Source organism: Rhinatrema bivittatum, chromosome 7, assembly GCF_901001135.1.
Source record: "Rhinatrema bivittatum chromosome 7, aRhiBiv1.1, whole genome shotgun sequence".
Taxonomy (NCBI): domain Eukaryota; kingdom Metazoa; phylum Chordata; class Amphibia; order Gymnophiona; family Rhinatrematidae; genus Rhinatrema; species Rhinatrema bivittatum.
The window spans coordinates 159529631-159549077 of record NC_042621.1 but is presented as its reverse complement, the minus strand read 5'-3'; the positions used below and the strand labels follow the sequence as shown (position 1 = coordinate 159549077).

The 19447-nt window shown below is 43.8% G+C and overlaps 1 protein-coding gene across 3 annotated transcripts in view; it reads left to right on the top strand.

The window, feature by feature from the left end:
- The first annotated feature begins 11337 nt into the window (after positions 1-11337).
- NRG3 (neuregulin 3) overlaps positions 11338-19447 on the top strand; it is a 1991595-nt gene continuing 1983485 nt past the window's right edge. For all 3 annotated transcript variants that reach the window (XM_029609451.1, XM_029609452.1, XM_029609450.1), the window contains exon 1: positions 11338-12043. In XM_029609451.1, the coding sequence (XP_029465311.1) occupies positions 11338-12043 (706 nt within the window). The remainder of the gene's footprint in view (positions 12044-19447) is intronic.

Here is a 19447-nt window from a genome sequence, read left to right as displayed (position 1 = left end):
TCCATGACCACGTCTGACCGCTGCCTGCCTCTGACCTTCTGCCTGTCTCCACATCCACATCTGCATGCTGCCTGGAACTGACCTCTGCCTGAACTCAACCACGTCTGACTGCCTCCTGGAACTTGACCCCTGCTTTGGCTGACCACTCCATGGACTGACTACTGGTAACCGACCTCTGCCTTGCCTGATTACCTATGGACTGATTATTGGCACTGACCTTGCATTGGCTGACCTTTCTTCCTTGAACCTGGCATTGATCTTAGCTATCCATTCTGAGACACTCTTCTGGCATTCACAGGCACCAAGGACTTCCAACCTAAGGGTCGACTGTGCAGCCTTGCTTGTGCTGGGCACACCTCTGAACTTCCTGTCAAGGAGATCCTGCGAGGCCCACCTAAGACCAGGCAGCCCAGGTACTCAAGGGCTCAACCCGGGGGTACCTAGGGTTGCTAGTGGCGAAGCTCCAGCTAGCCTCTGTCTCCTCTTGTGCTCCACCTCCTGGTGGCAGGCGCTCTCTGGGTCTGACCAGGGAGCCTACCAATTCTGCAGTAGGTCAAGGGTCCACCTCCTGGCGCAACAGGTTGCCAAGGCCATGGACTCGGCGGAGTACCCCGCCATATGGACCATTTGGGTCTGTCCACAACTGTTCAAGAACAACGAAGAGCCATAGAGACTCTAGCCTTCTCCATAGAGGAACTCCACTCTCAAATGCAGGATGCAGCAATGGCCAGTCCAGTGGGCCTAACCTCTACCCTGCTACCGAGAGTATCACTGGCACTGCCAGCACCTCCTCATTTCAATGGGGATCCACGCCTCTGCCAAGGCTTCCTCAATCAGTGCTTCATGCAATTTGCTCTCCAACCCTCCTTGTTCCTGAAGGAGCCTACAAAGATAAGCTTCATTCTCTCTCGCCTTGAGGGGAAGGCCCTGGCATGGGCTTCTCCACTTTGGGAGCATTCTGACCCTATCCTCACACAACTATCCCAATTCATCACCACCTTTTAATGGACCTTTGAAAATCCTAGCCATCAGGCAGTTGCTGGCCACCAACTACTCCACCTTTGTCAAGGCTCCAGATCCCTTTCTGAGTTCATGGTGGAGTTCCGGACTTTGGCAACAGAACTGGAATGGCAAGAGGATTGCCTTCGGGCACTCTACCTCGAGGGTCTTTTATCTGCTCTCAAAGACGAGCTTGCTGCCGTGAGATTCCCATATCTCTAGGGGACCTGATTTCCCTCACTAGGAAAATTGACCATCGCCTCAGACAACGGCACCATGACGTGAAGGCATCCCGGCCTCCTGCTCCTCACCCAGCGTGTGCGCCGAGCACTCAGCTAAAGGCTCTACCGGCACCACCTTCCTCCAATAAAGAGCCAATGCAAATCAACCGTGGGCGGTTGTCCCCTGAGGAGCATCTTCAGCGCAAAAAGCAGGGCCTATGCCTGTACTGTGGTGCCTCCGAACATCTGAGGCAATCCTGTCCAGTTCGTTCGGAAAACATCAAGGCCTAAGCCCGGTGGGAGTCCCAAGCTTGGGTGCTACTGTCACCAGCCCCCAACTTCTACTGCCTGTTACTCTATCCAAGGAGTCTCGATCCTTTGCTACCACTGCTCTCATCGATACTGGAGCCAGTGGCAGCTTCATAATGGATGGCATAAGAACATAAGAACATGCCATACTGGGTCAGACCAAGGGTCCATCAAGTCCAGCATCCTGTTTCCAACAGTAACCAATCCAGGCCATTTGAACCTGGCAAGTTCCCAAAAACTATGTCTATTTCATGTTACCGTTGCTAGTAATAGCAGTGGCTATTTTCTAAGTCAACTTAATTAACAGCAGGTAATGGACTTCTCCTCCAAGAACTTATCCAATTCCTTTTTAAACACAGCTATATTAACTGAACTAACCACATCCTCTGGCAACAAATTCCAGAGTTTAGTTGTGCGTTGAGTGAAGGAGAACTTTCTCCGATTTGTTTTAAATGTGCCACATGCTAACTTCATGGAGTGTCCCCTAGTCTTTCTATTATCTGAAAGACTAAATAACTGATTCACATCTACCTGTTCTAGTCCTCTCATGATTTTAAACACCTCTATCATATCCCCCCCTCAGCTGTCTCTTCTCCAAGATGAAAAGTCCTAACCTCTTTAGTCTTTCCTCATAGGAGAGCTGTTCCATTCCCTTTATCATTTTGGTAGCCCTTCTCTGTACCTTCACCATTGCAATTATATCTTTTTTGAGATGCGACAATCAGAATTGTACACAGTATTCAAGGTGGGGTCTCACCATGGAGCGATACAGAGGCATTATGACATTTTACGTTTTATTCACCATTCCCTTCCTAATAATTCCCAACATTCTGTTTGCTTTTTTGACTGCTGCAGCACACTGAACCGATGATTTCAATGTGTTATCCACTGTGACGCCTAGATCTCTTTCCTGGGTGGTAGCACCTAATATGGAACCTAACATTGTGTAATTATAGCATGGGTTATTTTTCTCTATATGCATCACCTTGCACTTATCCACATTAAATTTCATCTGCCATTTCGATGCCCAATTTTCCAGTCTCACAAGGTCTTCCTGCAATTTATCACAATCTGCTTGTGATTTAACTACTCTGAACAATTTTGTATCATCTGCAAATTTGATTATCTCACTCATCATATTTCTTTCCAGATCATTTATAAATATACTGAAAAGTAAGGGTCCCAATACAGATCCCTGAGGCACTCCACTGCCCACTCCCTTCCACTGAGAAAATTGTCCATTTAATCCTACTCTGTTTCCTGTCTTTTAGCCAGTTTGTAATCCACGAAAGGACATCGCCACCTATACAATGACTTTTTACTTTTCCTAGAAGCCTCTCATGAGGAACTTTATCAAACGCCTTCTGAAAATCCAAGTACACTACATCTACCAGTTCATCTTTATCCATGACATAGTGAATCTTTTAAAGATTCCAGTACAACCTCTGGAAGTTCCTCTTTGCATAGCCTCTATTTTATGGGAATATCTCCCTGGACATATCACACACCGCATGGTGGCCTTCCATCTCACTGTGGGAACCCTACACGAGGAAGAGATATCCCCATACATTCTAAAACATTCAACACACCCAGTGATACTGGGTTTCCCCTGGCTCCAGGCTCATGGACCCCAATTTGATTGGCAATCCCTCCAGCTATTTCAGTGTGGCCCACAATGCCAAAAGAATTGCCTGAAGCAAGTGTCTCCAGCACTGACTGTCCTGAAGGCTACTACCCTCAAAACAGAAAGCAGACACATTACCTCCACTCCGAAAATATAATTGCCCTATCAAACTCCTACCAGGTACTACACCCCCCAGGGTAGGACCTATCCACTCTCACTCTCCGAGACCCAGGCGATGTCCAAAAATATAAAGGAAAACCTCGAGAAAGGATTCAATAGACCTTCTGATTCGCCAGTGGGAGCAGGCTTCTTCTTTGTTAAGAAGAAGGATGGAGGACTCCAGCCTTGCATCAATTACTGGGGGCTAAACACCATTACCCATAAAGATTGCTACCCACTACCTCTCATCAGTCAACTATTCGACCATCTACAAGGAGCTCAGATCTTCACGAAGCTCGATCTATGCGAGGCATACAACCTCGTGCACATCCAGCCCGAAGACATATGGAAAACTGAGATTAACACCAGGGATGGCCACTACGAATAAATAGTGATGCCTTTCGGTCTTCGCAATGCCCCTGCGGTGTTCCAGCACCTGATGAATGAAATCCTTAGAGACTTCCTTTACTCTTTTGTGGTGGTGTACTTAGATGACATCCTGATATTCTCAAGAGATTTGGAGTCCCATTGCTTTCATGGCAGAACTGTCCTCCAACGTCTCTGGGAAAAGCACCTTGAGAAGCTTGAGAAGTGTATCTTCGAGCAGAATCATCTACCATTTTTAGGGTATATTATTTCTAATCAAGGATTTACTCTGGATCCCGAAAAACTCCAGGGAATTTGTGACTGGCCCCAGCCAGTCGGTCTTCAGGCCTTACAAAGGTTTCTTGGATTTACGAACTATTTTAGAAGCTTTATAGCCAATTACTCATCATTGGATGCTCCACTCACTGCAATGAACAAGAAGGGAACTAACCTTCAGGTTTAGAGCCCTCAAGCGCAATCAACATTCCACGCATTGAAAGAAACATTCTGCTCTGGACCCTGTTTGTGACACCCCAACCTCAATTGTCCATTTTTCATCTAAGTAGATGTGTCCGCTATTGGAACTGGTGCAGTACTAAGCCAATACTCCTTCAAGGGTACACTAGTACCATGCTCCTTGGACCATGACTCGACTACAAAGAGGAGCTCCGTGGAAGCGCCGTGGCAGGCAAGACATGTCCCAGCATGGGAGGAGCAGGCTGACTCCCACCCTAACCTCTGCTGAACCTGCATGCACCGGTAGAGACCCAGCAATGCAATGCTGGTCTCTGGGGTGGCCCTCCAGCCACTTTATAGCCCTTTTGGACCTGCCACTGGGTGAAGCAGGTGCGGCAGGATGGCCAGAGGTCAATGACGCTTGAAGACGTAGACCAGACGAGGATGCTTGATAATTAGGAGCTCAGACAAGATGCTCAGACGTAGGTGGAGACCAGAAATGGATACAGAGAGTCAGGTGAGGATTCCAGATACTCAGATGAGGATTAGGACCTGGGAAGACTCAGATGAGGATAAGGATGCAGGAACCAGGAAGAATCCGGACAGTGCTCAAAGACAAATCCTGCTGGAAGAGGGCTCCAGCCACCAGGAAACGGACACCAGAAAGGAAAGGATTTACTCCCAGGAAATTGTCTGCTGGAGACAAGATCTGGGGCGAGCAAGCTGAATCCTGAGCTTGGGAACTGACGATACTTCAGGATTAGGATTCGGAATATCTGGACTGAAATGTAGGACATCGGATAAGAATGGACACCGGTACCTCAGGACATCAGGACATCTATAGCATCTGGACGTCAAGGGACTTCAAGCAAGGAAGGCCACAGGGGCAACTGGACCCTGACAGATGAAGACACAGGATTGGAATTGAGACCAGGACAAAGACACAGATGAGAGATCAGGATGAATATACGGGATCCCATGAATAACAGAATGCCTAGGAGGACCTGATATGCTGAGAAGGAGGACTGGCTCCTTGCAAAGGCAATGATAGACTAAAGGCAAGGCCCTTTTATAGGGCTGAAGAGGACTTCCCATAATGAGGTCATCAGGTGGGGCCGTGGGACCACTCCCACACTGGCCCTTTAAGAGGCTGAAGGAGGCGTGGCCACACACCTAAGGAGGAAGGGGGTAGGACCCTGGAAAGCAGCACTCATGCCACGAAGAGGAGCAGAAGCAGGACCAGGCCGCAACCAGGCCCAGTGACGTCGGCGGCTCCCTGCTGCCACAGAGGAAGGCTGTCAGTGCAGCCTCCAAGCCGCGAGGGAGGAGACTGAGCGTGACTCCCTGCTGCTGGACAGGAAAAAGAATGCTGGTGACCTCTGGGCCGTGTGAGGACGCCATCGGCGCCCTCCTGGCCGCAAGGACTGCACCAGTGCGGCTCCAGCCATGTGGGAGAGGAACGTCTGAGTCACTGGCCACCCGGCCGCAAGGAAGCGCGGTGGCCTGGCCCGCCATGCAGAGAGGTGGCATCGGAAAGGCAGGCAGGCTGGCAGAGAAGATAAGAGGCTGCCCACGACCCTAGCCATGGGCAGAATGGTAACAGTACCCCCTCCACAAGAGACCCCTCCCCAAGTCTATTTCTCTGACTTGGAGGGTTCGATGAACAGGAGCTGGAATCCAGAAGGCCACAACTTGGAAATGCAGAATCTTGGCACTGGAGATGGAAATCTGAGCGCAGGCATCTCCTGCAGGTCGTATAGAACACAGAACATTGCAGTGAACAAATGGAGATGGCAGACGCCTCCTGCGGGTCGTAAGCAGGTCAAAACATACCTGAAAAAAAAATCTTGGAAGTCCAAAGTTGTAGGCCCAACACTGGAACACGCTCACCGGACACATGGCCTTTGCAATCTGTTGGGATCTGAGGGAGGGAGTGCTAGGGAGCGCTCCCAATTCCGGGAAGATGTGTGACCTTGGACCACGACGCAACTGCACAGAGAAGCTCCATAGAAGCGCCGCGGCAGGCAAGATGTGTCCCAGCATAGGAGAAGCAGGCTGACGCTCGCCCTAACCTCTGCTAAACCTGCACTCACCAGTTGAGACCCAGCAGCACAATGCTGGTCTCTGAAGTAGCCCTCTGGCCACTCGATAGCCCTTTTGGACCTGCCACTGGGTAGTGGCAGATGCAGAAGGATGGACAGAGGTCAAGGACGCTTGAAGACAGACCAGGCGAGGACGCTTAATAATTGGGAGCTCAGACTAGATGCTCAGACATAGGTGGAGACCAGAAATGGATACAGAGAGGTGAGGATTCTGGATACTCCAATGAGGATTAGGAACTGGAGAAGACTCAGACGAGGATAAGGACTCAGGAACCAGGAGGAATCCGGACAGTGCTCGAAGACAAATCCTGCTGGAAGAGGGCTCCAGCCACCAGGAAATGGACATCGGAAAGGAATGGATTTATTCCCAGGAAATGGTCAGCTCGAGATGAGGTCCGGGGCAAGCAAGCTCAATCCAGAGCTTGGGAACTGACAATACTTCAGGATTAGGATTTGGAACATCTGGACTGGAATGTAGGACATCGGCTAAGAATAGACACCAGTACCTCGGGACATCAGGACATCTATAGCATCTGGACGTCAAGGGACTTCAAGCGAGGAGGGCCACAGGGGCAACTGGACCCTGACAGATGAAGACACAGGATCGGACGAGACACCAGGATGAATACACAGACAAGAGACCAGGATGAAGACAAGGGATCCCACGAAGAACAGAGTGCCTAGGAGGAGCTGAGATGCTGAGAAGTCCTAAGGAGGACTGACTCCTTGCAAAGGCAATGATAGACTGAAGGCAGGGCCTTTTTATAGGACTGAAGAGGGCTTCCCATGTTGAGGTCATCAGGTGGGGCCATGGGACCACTCCCATGCTGGCCCTTTAAGATGCTGAATGATGTGCGACCGCATGCCTTAGGAGGAAGGGGGTAGGACCCTGGAGAGTGGTGTTCGTGCCGCGAAGAGGAGCAGAAGCAGGTCCAGGCCTCAATCAGGCCCAGCGACATCGGTGGCTCCCTGCCGCCACAGAGGAAGGCTTTCAGGACGGCTTCCGAGCCACGAGGGAGGAGGCTAAGTGTGGCTCCCTGCTGCCGGACAGCAGCAGGAATGCTGGCGGCCTCTGGGCCATGTGGAGACTCCGTCGGTGGCCTCCTGGCCATAAGGACTGTATCAGGGCGGCTCCATTCATGTGGGAGAGGAACATTGGAGTCGGCAGCCACCCGGCTGCATGGAAGCATGGTGGCCTGGCCCGCCCTGCAGAGTGTTGGCATCGGAAAGGCAGGCAGGCTGGCAGAGAAGGTAAGAGGCTGCCTGCGGCAGAATCGTAGCACATCAGTGGCCTGCAGCATATTTTCCTTCAGCTGTGAATGTCTCCTCTGGGTCCTTCTCTCTGCACACCAGAGTGTGGGGACATAGTGCACCAGAGGAAATGCTATCAACTAATATCATGTGATCAACTTCATTTGCCCACTGGGGATGCTTGAATCACCGATAAGTCAAACTGGAGAGAAGGGGCGAGTTGAGGCATTTTCGGAGGAACTAGGAAGGAGCAGGGGAAGGGAGCGGCCAATCTACAGAGCCCACCACATCTTTTTGTAATGCATTCATAGGGGGTTCTTCAGCTCAACAGGAATATTCATTCATTGTTGCAGGCAAGGGGGAATTTGGCCACAGGTCCATCTTTCTTTTTCTTTTTTATACAAAAACAGTGCCACTTAACAGGATATTAAAAAAAATGTAGAACTTCCATACTGGGTCAGAACAAGGGTCCATCAAACCCAGTATCCTGCTTCAAAATGTGACCAATCTATTAGGGTTATCAGATGACTCCATATCATCAGGGACAGGCTATGTCAGACCATGAGTTTCCTCCATTGAATACAATAGGTGCAAAATCAGGACTGGATAATTCTGTCCCTGATGATATAGAGTCAACTGGTACCCCTACAAATCAGGTCATGAAAACCTGGCAAAATGCCAAATAGTAGAAGGATTTCATGCTGCTTTCACTCAGGGATAAGCAGTGGGTTTCCCCTAGTCCATCTTGTTAATAGTAGTTCCCTAATTTCTGTTAGCATTTCATCATGTTTGTTTTCCTTCTGGCCAGGTAAGTGGTAGTATACCCCCATTGCTATAATCTTTCCCATATCTCATGGAGTTTTTCTCCATAAAGATTCCATACTGCATTTAGTCTCTTGCAGACTATCTTTTACCCTGAGAAGATACAACAGTGCTAGCTCTTGAATCAGGGTATTTAAGATGTATTTCCTTTTTTAAATGTATCTATTGGAAGGGGAAGAAGCAGATAGAAAAATCCTGGGTCTATCCTGTGATAACTTCAGTGGCCATAGAAGCTATCTCAGATTCCTGGCTGGCTGTGGAGAACCGAACAGGGGCATGAGTTGAAGAGAGTCCATAAAGCCTGGAAATAACATCTTTGGACGGTACTAACATCTCCTTTATACCAGATGATCACAGTCTGACTTCACTGCCCAAAGGAGTGCTCTGACTGAGGAAGACAGAGCTAGTGGTACAACCTGAGGCTGTTAATACCACTGATGGGCCTGCAGTGCTGTTGCCGATTGAAGTACTGAGACATGATGGTGAAGATATGGGGTTCTTCTTGGGGAGCATGGGCATGCTTTGAAAGGGTCAGCAAGGAAACTGATGAGAAGTTGTAGGCAGCGTTGGAGAGAATCAGCAAGATTTCGTCTAAAACAAAGATCCTGACCCTGGAGGTCTACTATAGCATTTTATAATCTCCATGTATCTGGTTTGTGCAGATTATAAAATACATGTGTATCTGCTTCCCCAACATACCGTACGTGTATATGTTTCATTATGCCTGAATATTTGTAATACATTGAAAATTTGTACTTACTCTACCTATTTTATAAATATATATATGTATATTTTATACGCAAAAAATATAATTTGTACTCATAAAACCCTGATTTACATGCAGTAGTACGTGTACATATTTTTAAATATGCACGTGTATTGAAATCCCCAGTTTGATGATTCTTCCACCAGTCCATCTCAGTTCACCAAGACCCTAACTACTATGTCACCCTGAACTTCCCCCAGTTCACTAAGACCTACCACCCAAAAATAGCAGACAAGAATTTGATATTGATTGTGTTAGTTAATTAGCAGATGTCAAATTACACAAATAAGTTGCCTAATACTTTTGCTTAAAGCTCTTATAAAATAGCAATTTATGAGCGAACCTCTTAGCCCTGTCCCGGACCTCACCTAGACCACCTCTTTTTTTGCACAGCTAAATATACACAGAAAACCGAAAATGCTTGTTTACGTTTGATATTTATAACATAACATATTCACGAATATAGGCTATTTTCATGCATATATGCTAACTTTACATGTGGAACTCAGATTTATTTATTTATTTATGCATTTTCCATTTTTTGGCACTTCAAAGCAGATTACATTCAGAGTCTGTATTTATTTCCCTTTGAAAATTAACTATATTTAGGAAATGACCTTTTCACACTAATAGCCAGTTTATTTGGGCTGTTAAATTGCTAATGGACATAAAGCTAATTTGTCCCATCCTACTCTACTGACAGTTGATGAGTCCTTGTTGCCTTTATTTATATTTAGTGGTGCATGGAGAACAATTATGAAATTGGTAAAACTTTGGTGCTTACACAGCTGCTGTAATATCTGAATTAACAAGATGTGACATGGAGAAATCAACAGTGGAACATATGGGTTAAATATAATTGAAATGTGCAATAATTCATTTCTTTTCTTTTTTTTTTTTTTTCAAGGGCTTGAAATTTTGATTATTCTCATCTTATCAAATTCAATCTTATTTTCATTTTCGATTCTGATCTTCAGCAGCATTAACTTGTTATCTGATTTTTTTTTTCCCAGTGAGTAGGAAGAAGGGATACTCTTTATCATACATACTGAGCTCTGGGTCCCCTGTGCAGAGGATCAAAGGGCTGCAGCACATCGCAACACAGAATCTTTGTCAGGAAAAGGATCTTGATGTGCAGACCCTCCGTTCTGTCTTTTATCTGCACCTCCCTGCACAATGGAAGATTTCAAGAAAAAGAATGCAGCTTGAAGACCTTTGTGACAGTCCACATTTTTCTTTTCACTTTCCTTTAGGAGCTGGGAATTTAACATTGATCACTATTTTCTGGGAGGACTCTAGAAATAAACAAATGCTCTTTTAGTGATATTCCTGCAGGGAATCCTTTTGCTTCTTCTGAGGATGCTACAGCAGCAGACCATGACCCTATTGGATTAGTACACACAGGATGGTTTCAGAATCTGTTAAAAAAAATGTAGTTTGCCATATATCACCTGGGGGATTTGCCTGGATCATTTATTTATCTTGTGCGCATTAAGAAACCACCATTAGGCTTTCGGGGGGAGGTGCTTTACTCTCTGAAAGCCTGTCTGCCTCTTGCTCGGCAGTAGGAAAACACAATTCTTTTGAAGCTTCAGGCTTAGGAAAGAGCTGGTTTGTGCTGGGTTCGGATCTACTGCTTCTTTCTTTTTTCTTTTCTTTTTGAATTTTGCTTTCGGGATATATTAAGGGTCCATGCTGGTGCTCCTTCCGCTGCTGCTGTAGAAAGCTCTGTCTCGGCTCAACACTGCTTTCGGATTGGTCTTTCTTAAAGTGCTGGCCAAGGGTTGGCTGCAGGGGCTGCTGAATAACAGGTGCATTTTGCTGCTCCGTCGCCTCTCAAAGAAGCAGCCGAGGAATGCTGGTGCATCTGTTCTTTGGATAGAAAAAAGGAAAAGCGAGAGAGAAGACCGCTTCCCTGTGTTGGAATGTAGCTTGTCATTTCTGGGAAAAAGGATGCTTGATATGAGACCAGGAGACTGTGCTTTGTGACTTACATGGAAAAGAGGATTGTGGAAAGAAGGGAAAGGAAGTGCAAACAGAAACGGATGCATATAATGTTAAAGCAAAAGATGGATAGCAGGTTTTAGCTGAATCAGCATCTGCTTGGGGAGATTGCATGAGGAGCTCTTTTTGATGGAGAAACGTTCCTTCGCTAATTGACTGTAATACTGATTTATTGATTGCTTTTTCCCCAGGATTTTAATGCTGATCGTCAAGCTTCTTGTTACTAATGTCTTTTTTGGGGGGTGAAAGAAATATATGATGAGTGAAGGGGCTGCCTCAACATCACCACCTGTGCGCCCGGCAGCTGCTGATGAGGCGGCAGGTGGCAACTCCACGGAGGAACAGGATGGGGCGCCTAACCCCAGGGAGGTGCGGTGTAGTGACTGCATTGTCTGGAACCGGCAACAAACGTGGCTATGTGTGGTGCCTCTCTTAATTGGATTCATTGGCTTGGGGCTCAGTCTAATGCTTCTGAAATGGATTGTGGTGGGTTCTGTTAAGGATTATGTCCCGACTGATTTGATGGATTCTAAAGGTATTGGGCAGGACCCCTTTTTCCTTTCAAAACCCAGCTCATACCCAAAAAACATGGAAACCACAACTACAACCACCACAACAAGGACACCCAATCAAATAAGTACTCGATTAACCACAACAACCAGGGCACCTGTACGTATTCCAGGAGCCAGAATTCCTATCCGGACAAGCCCCAGAACCACGACTGTGCGGCATTCAGCTGCCCCTCCTACCATTATATCCACCACTGTCCCCTTTAGCTCAACTACTTTTGTTGCTCGCCCACATCTAGGGACCCCCACTACCCAGCCAATGCCCACTTGGCCCACTGCGGCATATTCTACCTCTTCCTATAAAATTTATCTTCATGACTCTGCACCATCCTGGACATTATCTCGTTTTCAGGAGTCTACCACAACACCAGAAACTATCACCATCCCCCGATTCCGTAAGTAAATAAGCATTATTTTCTGTTCCCCTTTTATTCCTGAGCAGCCTGATTTTGAGACATATACTAGCTGCTCTTCCTATACGTAAAGAAGTATGTTCTAGTTTCCCAAAAGTATAGAGGAACACTGAAAGCTTTGCAGGACTATGAAGAAATCACAGTTGCTGCATACATTTGTGAAATCATTAAATTGCTTTGTTCCTTACAATGGGAATTTGTGTAATGAACATATGAACTAATAGTGCTGCTAAACATTTTCCATTCTAGGGAAAGATCCTCCACAGATTATTTAAAGAAAGATAAATAGGTACGATAAAAAACTGAATAGCCAGGATACTGATGAGCACATTTTTTTTACTTTCTATCCGCAATCTACTGTAATTGATTTTGTGGCTATTGTGATTCAGTTGATTTTGTGACTGATTGTTTTTAGCTATCCACTGATAATGTGCAAAAGTCTTTGAGACTAATTTAAGAGTGGTTTCTTTAAAAAAAAAAAGCTCTACTTGTATATTTCAGTACCAAGGAACAGAGAATATATTTAACTGAACTTTCTTCCCTTTGAAAATAGTTAATATTTATAGACCAAGACAAAATGTGGAATAGAAATCAAATAACTAACTAACTAAATAAATAAATAAATAAAGGAGTCATATTCCCTTAAGACAGTATTTTGGATTTTTTTTTTTTATTAAACCCCCTCCACCGCCTCCTCCCAATACATTTGTATAGTCCAAAGGATAGATGTAAAATGTTGGCCAATGTCTTTCAAAACTGCAATGAAACACTGAAATTTAAAGAACTATCTCACCTCTTCATTGCTTAATGATATTCACAGTGTTAAATCATTCATAGCGTTGTTAGACTTGCTCAGAAATGTTCAGTTTATTCCAAGAATCTTGTTGCTGTTTAATAAAAGCAATTTGGGATACTGGCTTATTCTGAAAAAATAGTTTTCTATCTGGAAAATGTTTCTTAACCTTGGAAGGTTATTAAGGACAATGGCATATCCTCTCATTATAAGTTGTGAAGAAGGATTTCAACAGAATTGTCAATGTCTTATATTTTCTTTTACCAAATTTGAAAGAGCCTTAATGGTTTGCTGTGGTTTAATGTATAGCTTAAAGCCAGTGACATTTTCTGTGAGTATCTATTTCTGTTCTGCTGCAGGATTTTTGTTATAATATTTGGCTATTCCCAGTTTATTTCATTCGACCTATATGCTGATGAGCCACAGGACAGAGCACTCATATGCAGAGAAACTGGTGGTGTGAATTGACAGAGCAGGAAGACTGTAAATTGGAAGAAGCTGTCACTAAATCAGAATGGCAAACAAGGCAATAACTTGCTTCACCAGTGTTTGGCTAGGGTACAGGAGAAATCTGAGCTAGGGTTTTTCTTTTAAGGTTGTGTTATCTCCATGCTCTTGACAGAGAGAGAGTGAGAGATAGAGAATTCATATTCTAGTCCTAAAGATCACCTCTTAGGAGAATTGTAAAGAGATGTTATATCATATGAAGATGTTCAAATGAAAAAAAACCTCTTTCTAGAGGGTACAGATGCTGAGCACTCGTATCTCTGTGCTAAAATCTGTATCTTGTAACTTCTTATCTGATCAATGACTTTTGATCGGTGGCTGGAACTACTAGACACAGGGTCAGTATTTTGAAAAAGAAATAATCCTAATTTAAATACTGCTTTGTGGTTATGCTTCTTTTCCATTCCAACTCATTTTTTGTTTTTCTCTCTAATATAAATTCTCTCTCAAGTCCCTTTTTTCCCGGCACCGCTCAGACTGTGAAGATGTGAATAGCAACCTGATAAATAAATAATAAGCTGCTGGCAGGACCCTCCACCCCTACAAAATCAGTAAATGGTAATGGAATCAGCAGCAGTAGCAATCGTCATGAGCTGTAGATGTACCAGCAGAACCTGCTTAAGACATTGGGCTAAATATCATTTAGGGCAGCGTGTGGCTTTAAAAAAAAAAAAAAAAGGCTATTGCTTTATTATTATGGGATGAAAGGAAGGTGCAAATCCAGCAGAAATTGACCCTGTGTGAGCACAGTGATAGGGTGGCTTATCATTAAAAGAAAATTAAAGGGATTATATAAAGAAGGACTTGAATTTTGAGAACATCTGGCATTTTTTTTAAACATAGAGGCACTTTACTGAGTCATTTACATTTTTTGAAGGTTATGGCTGAGTAAAAAAAAGGAAGAGATGGTGTGTGTGTGTTATTTTATTTTATTTTTTTTTTAAACATCAGTATGTGTACAATAGAATGACTCTAGGGAAATAAATGTATCATTTACTTTGTCCATCAATTGATTAAAGCTATAAAGAAGAGCCTGTTCAAGAGCTTCCCTGTTTTCAGAAATGGATGTCTCTTTCTCTTACAACCCACTGCTCAGTTTCTATTAAAATGAGAGTCATGGATCCTGGTGTACCATGTGAATACAGACAAAATCTGACAGACTGCTGTCTAATATTTCAGCAGAGAAGAGGCAGACCCCTGTGCATGTTACTTAGGGTGTGAGGGAGGGAAGAAATGCTTCATTTGATCAATGTAAATTTATATGCTGTCAATTTGTTATATCTTAATGATATATTTAAATAATATATACCAATATATCTGCTATAATATTCTAGGGAACAAGTACAAAGTTATTCAGAAATGAGGTTTTTTTACCGTGCCATATAATATATATTTATATATATATATGAAGAGAGAGAGAGACATGATAGCTATTTCAGAAAATTCAATGGAAAATGATTCTAAACCAAATAATTCTCATTGAATTAAAGTATCTAACCCATATGAAAACTATTCAATGGAAAAAAAAATGCCCTTTAGTTATTTTCTCATTAACTAATAACTAGCCAGTTTATAAAAATTGTTGCCCTGTTAATATTTCAAATTAATAAATTTGTAACAGATAAAAAATGACTAAGCATGTTGAGTCATCTCTACTGATCAGCTAAAGTATCTTAGCTTCTTTTTCCTTTTATGAGACTATCTGTTTCACTTTTCAGATACTGCCTTCCACATCCATGATTTTTTTTTTTTGGGGGGCACAGTATGTCATTTCTACCATGTTTCAGTAATACTGCATATTAGCTAAGTAAAGCTGAAAAATATTTAATAATGCTATTAAATATGAATCTGTAGAAAGGACTGATCACATCTCCAATACTGAAATACTCCTCCTATCTAGAAGCATTGCTTGCCATGAGGCTTAATAGCCAAGGAGAGATGTTATAGAGCCCTTAATCAATACCTTTCCTGAAATCCAGTTGAGAGCTTTTTTATGACTACAGTGCATGCAGCAGCTGGGGCATATTGTGATGTCCTCTGGCTCTAATTCAGTAGTGTAAGACTTTCCTGCCCTAATCAATTATGTAAGTGATGTTCTTTATGCTATCTGCTTATTCTGCACAGCATGCGATCAAAGGTAGAACACAATGTATCATTCTACCACATATTTTTGTAAGAAAATCTTTTTTCTTCTAACCTTATTAAGCTTATTTTTGTATCCAAAGAAGAGTTTTCATAAACAGTGATGGAATGACAATACTAACTGCAAAGATTGTATCTTATATCTATGTTTGTCTTGGGCACACCTTAGATCAGGGGTTCTCCATCCAGTCCTCAAGGATACTAATGGATCTGGCTTTTAGAGTAACCAAAATATTTAACTTATGGCCTGATTCACTAAGATTTTTCTCCCATTCTGTGTCTATGGGAAAATACCTTGGTGAATTAGGCCCTTGTGCACATTGTCCAAGAGCTTGTATTCTGAAAACCCACACTTGACCAGGCCGATACCAAAGTGTAGAATTCTTGCCATAGACAAATACCCATCCTACCTATAGCCTCCAGTAACTAAAAAGTTCACTATCTTTTTTGTAATGCCCATGGCTGAATAGTGCCTGGACATAAATAAATAAAGGTTGCAAAGAGTCTACCTGCATTTTAAACAATTTTTGCCTTTTGAAAATAGTCTAAATAAAATATAAAGGAGTCTTCATGGCTCTTTCAATTAAGATAATTCTTTCTTTCTTGCCTGTGAGCATGCTTGGGCCTATTTTTGAAAATATTTTGGCCTGATTCTCAGTGTTCTCTGTTTCTGTCAAAACAACAACTCTATTGACTACTTGAGCTGTCTATTGTATGTGCTTCTCTTTTGGACTTGTCTGCAGCTAGAGGCAAGAAAATCTCAAAATTATGCTACTAATTGTGAATATGGTTAAGTCCTTATTAAATTAGGATTTTTTATGATAGTTTTTGTCTATAGGATGTGCCCTGAAAAAGAATCCTAAGCATGCTTCCATTAGTAGAGATATGCAAATAATTTGAGGACAAGGTGAAAATCAAACCAGGCAAATTTCAGACTGGTTTTGAATTTCATGTAATTTTCAGATTTTCTCTAGATTCACCAGGAAATTTTGATGATTTTGAGGTGATTCTGGGAAAAACCCAAGCAAATTTACCAAAATTTAAACAGGCTTGATAATCTGAAGAAATAGATCACATCATCCTTTCGCAGATTTATGTGAATCAACAAATTCATTCACAATCAAACATACATTCATTTATTTGTGTGAATCCACATTAGACTTTTTAAAACGTTGGGAGAACTAACTTGGTGAAACTTGAAAATGCTTGAAAGTATGTCAGATTACTTTGAAGACTTTTTTGTCAAGTTTGTACATCTAACCATTAGTCCTGGAATGGAAGGATGCCCAACCAAAAATACAATATTTTATAATGCGTTTTCTATCAAAAACCGAGAATAAATATGAACATTGGTATTACTCTCTAATGGGGCAAAATTTAAAGAACCTGGGTAGTTTGCAGTTCAACAAATCCATAGACCTGCAAGTTAATTTTCAAAGGGAAACTCCCCATGATGTTTCCTTTTTGATACTGTGGCCAGCAAAGAGTATCTGTTTTACTGCAGCTGTAAATCCCCATGCTTACTTTCCTTCCCCCACTCTCAATCTACCCATGGTCTTACCCCATTTTCCCATAGCAAAATCTAGTTTTCTGTTGAAGTTCAGAAGCTAGATTTAGCTGCTGAAGAAAGGGTAATTTTCAGCCCAGTGCATCTATCAAGATAATTAGTTACCTGGGCAAATTCCTTTGAAAACTGCTATCCAAATGTGTTGTCATGATATGAACACAGAATTTAGAAGAAGTTTTAAGAACTTAGCAAAGTAGTACAGAACTCTGTCATTCTTTTCTCTCATGTTCCTGTCAATGGTCCTCATTTCTAAAGAATCGCAGGCCTGTGATACTTTAGAAAAATGCTCTAATGGGGGGCGGGGGGGTCGACCCGGGGGGGTGGTCCTGTGATAGCCAGCAGCGATCACACCACCGTGGTGCGATCGCTGCCCGTTTTGCACCCAATAGCACCACCATAAAAGGTGTAGTTATTGGGCGCAAAATAGGACACAAAAAGGCCCTTACCTTTTCGCTGGCGGCACCGTCTTCACGGAGTCGGCCCCTGTGATGCCCTGACTCCTCCTCTTCCGGGGCCGACTCCGCCCCGATTTAGGTAGTGCAGGCGTGCGATAGCCTTGGTAAATATGGCCCAATGTTTGCAGTCAACATAAAATTGTTGTAATCCGGAAGTGGATCCTTAGGCCGACCGTCGTTGGGAGGCGGTCGGGAGGCAGACACGCACAGCCATGGAAAGCTCTTTGCCTGGAAACCCGTGACGCTCCCAGAGGAGCTGTGAATGCCCGGGTCGCTAGGACTTAGGTGACTTCGCCCTGGAAGTCCGAGGTCCCCCCAGGAGGAGCCCGTAGGGACCCGGACCGCTGGGACTTAGGAGAGAGGCTGGCGTGGAAGGAAACCCGGACCGGAACTGGAACAGGAGTGAAGGCAGGAGAAAAGGTGAAGACAGACCGTGATCAAGGCAGGCAGCTGGAATCAGAAGCGAGAGTCAATCCGTGGTCAAGGCAGGCAGCAGGAATCAGAAGCGGGAGTCAATCCGTGGTCAAGGCAGGCAGCAGGAATCAGAAGCGAGAGTCAATCCGTGGTCAAGGCAGGCAGCAGGAATCAGAAGCGAAGGACAAACCGTGGTCGAGGCAAGCAGCAGGAATCAGAACAGGAACGCTGAAACTGGCAAGCAGGAACAGGAGAACCTGGAACAGCAACTAACTCACAGAAGTGACCTCGTTGCAAGGCAAAGCAGGAAGGGCTGGAGCCGACTTAAATCCCCCGCCTGTGCTGACATCATCCAGGGGGCGGTTCAGCACATCCGGGTGCTGGACTGTCAAAAGGCCGGCCCTCGCGCGCGCGCGCGCGTTCCCCTCCGGGGGAGGAGTCATCTGCGGGACTCGGCGTCTCCCACGAGGCAAGACCGTCGCCATGCGGCCAGGCCGGCCCCGGATCCCGCGGCTCACGGCAGGACCCCGGACCCCGCTGAGGAGGTAAGGACCCGGTTGCCAACGCGGCGACCGGGGCCGTAACAAAAATGCCATTAAATTGTGTGCAAGATGGCTGGAGTGTAAAGCATGTCAATTACATAACTTGATGGTTTACACTTGGATGACAATGGTTTCCAACTTTTCGTGTCAATAAAAGTTTGCTGGTTATTTTAAATACTGCATTCTGTATGTCATTCCATTTCCTCTAGCAGTATAAAATATTAATGAATGCTAGTGCCATTAATTTGTTTGATAGGTAAGCAGTTTTCATGCCTATGTTTTCAGTGCATTTATGGGAGCATAATATTTTATATGAAGTTTTCAAAACTTATATCAGGACAATGCAGTAATACAATGTATATGCAACTCTAACTGTAAATTTGAATTAGAGAGAAAAAAATCCTATGCTATAATGAAAACTGGGTATACTTTTGTAGGAAACAGAGTGATGGGTAGGTATACTGTGGGGATCAATTCCCATCTATTGATATAACATGGTCACCATATCTTAGGTTGAATAGGATTTTTTTTCTTTGTACTTCATATTGTTATATTCATCTTGATTATCATATAGAGAAAGCTTTAAGCATTTAGAATAGAGCTTCATTCAATGGTCCTTCAATGATCTTTTAACCTAACATAATATGAGTTTATGTAACAATAAACCTTGATCATTATCATGCTATCTTATGGAAGATGCAGCTTATCATATTTGAACTTTGTATACTGGAAAACATCTGAACCATAATAGACAAATCAGATCAAGTCCTTAACTGATTTGTAGCTAAATGTAATAAGATACAATAGCTAAATCATCTGTCTCCTAAGTAACTTATAAAAACTTATATATATACATTTAATCTGGATTATGGGAATGATGAGAGTGCCTTTTTGTATTTTGGGGTTTGTTTTTCTGTGATCATTGTGGTTTGCTTGGTGAAACTTTGCTTTACATGTCATTATGTG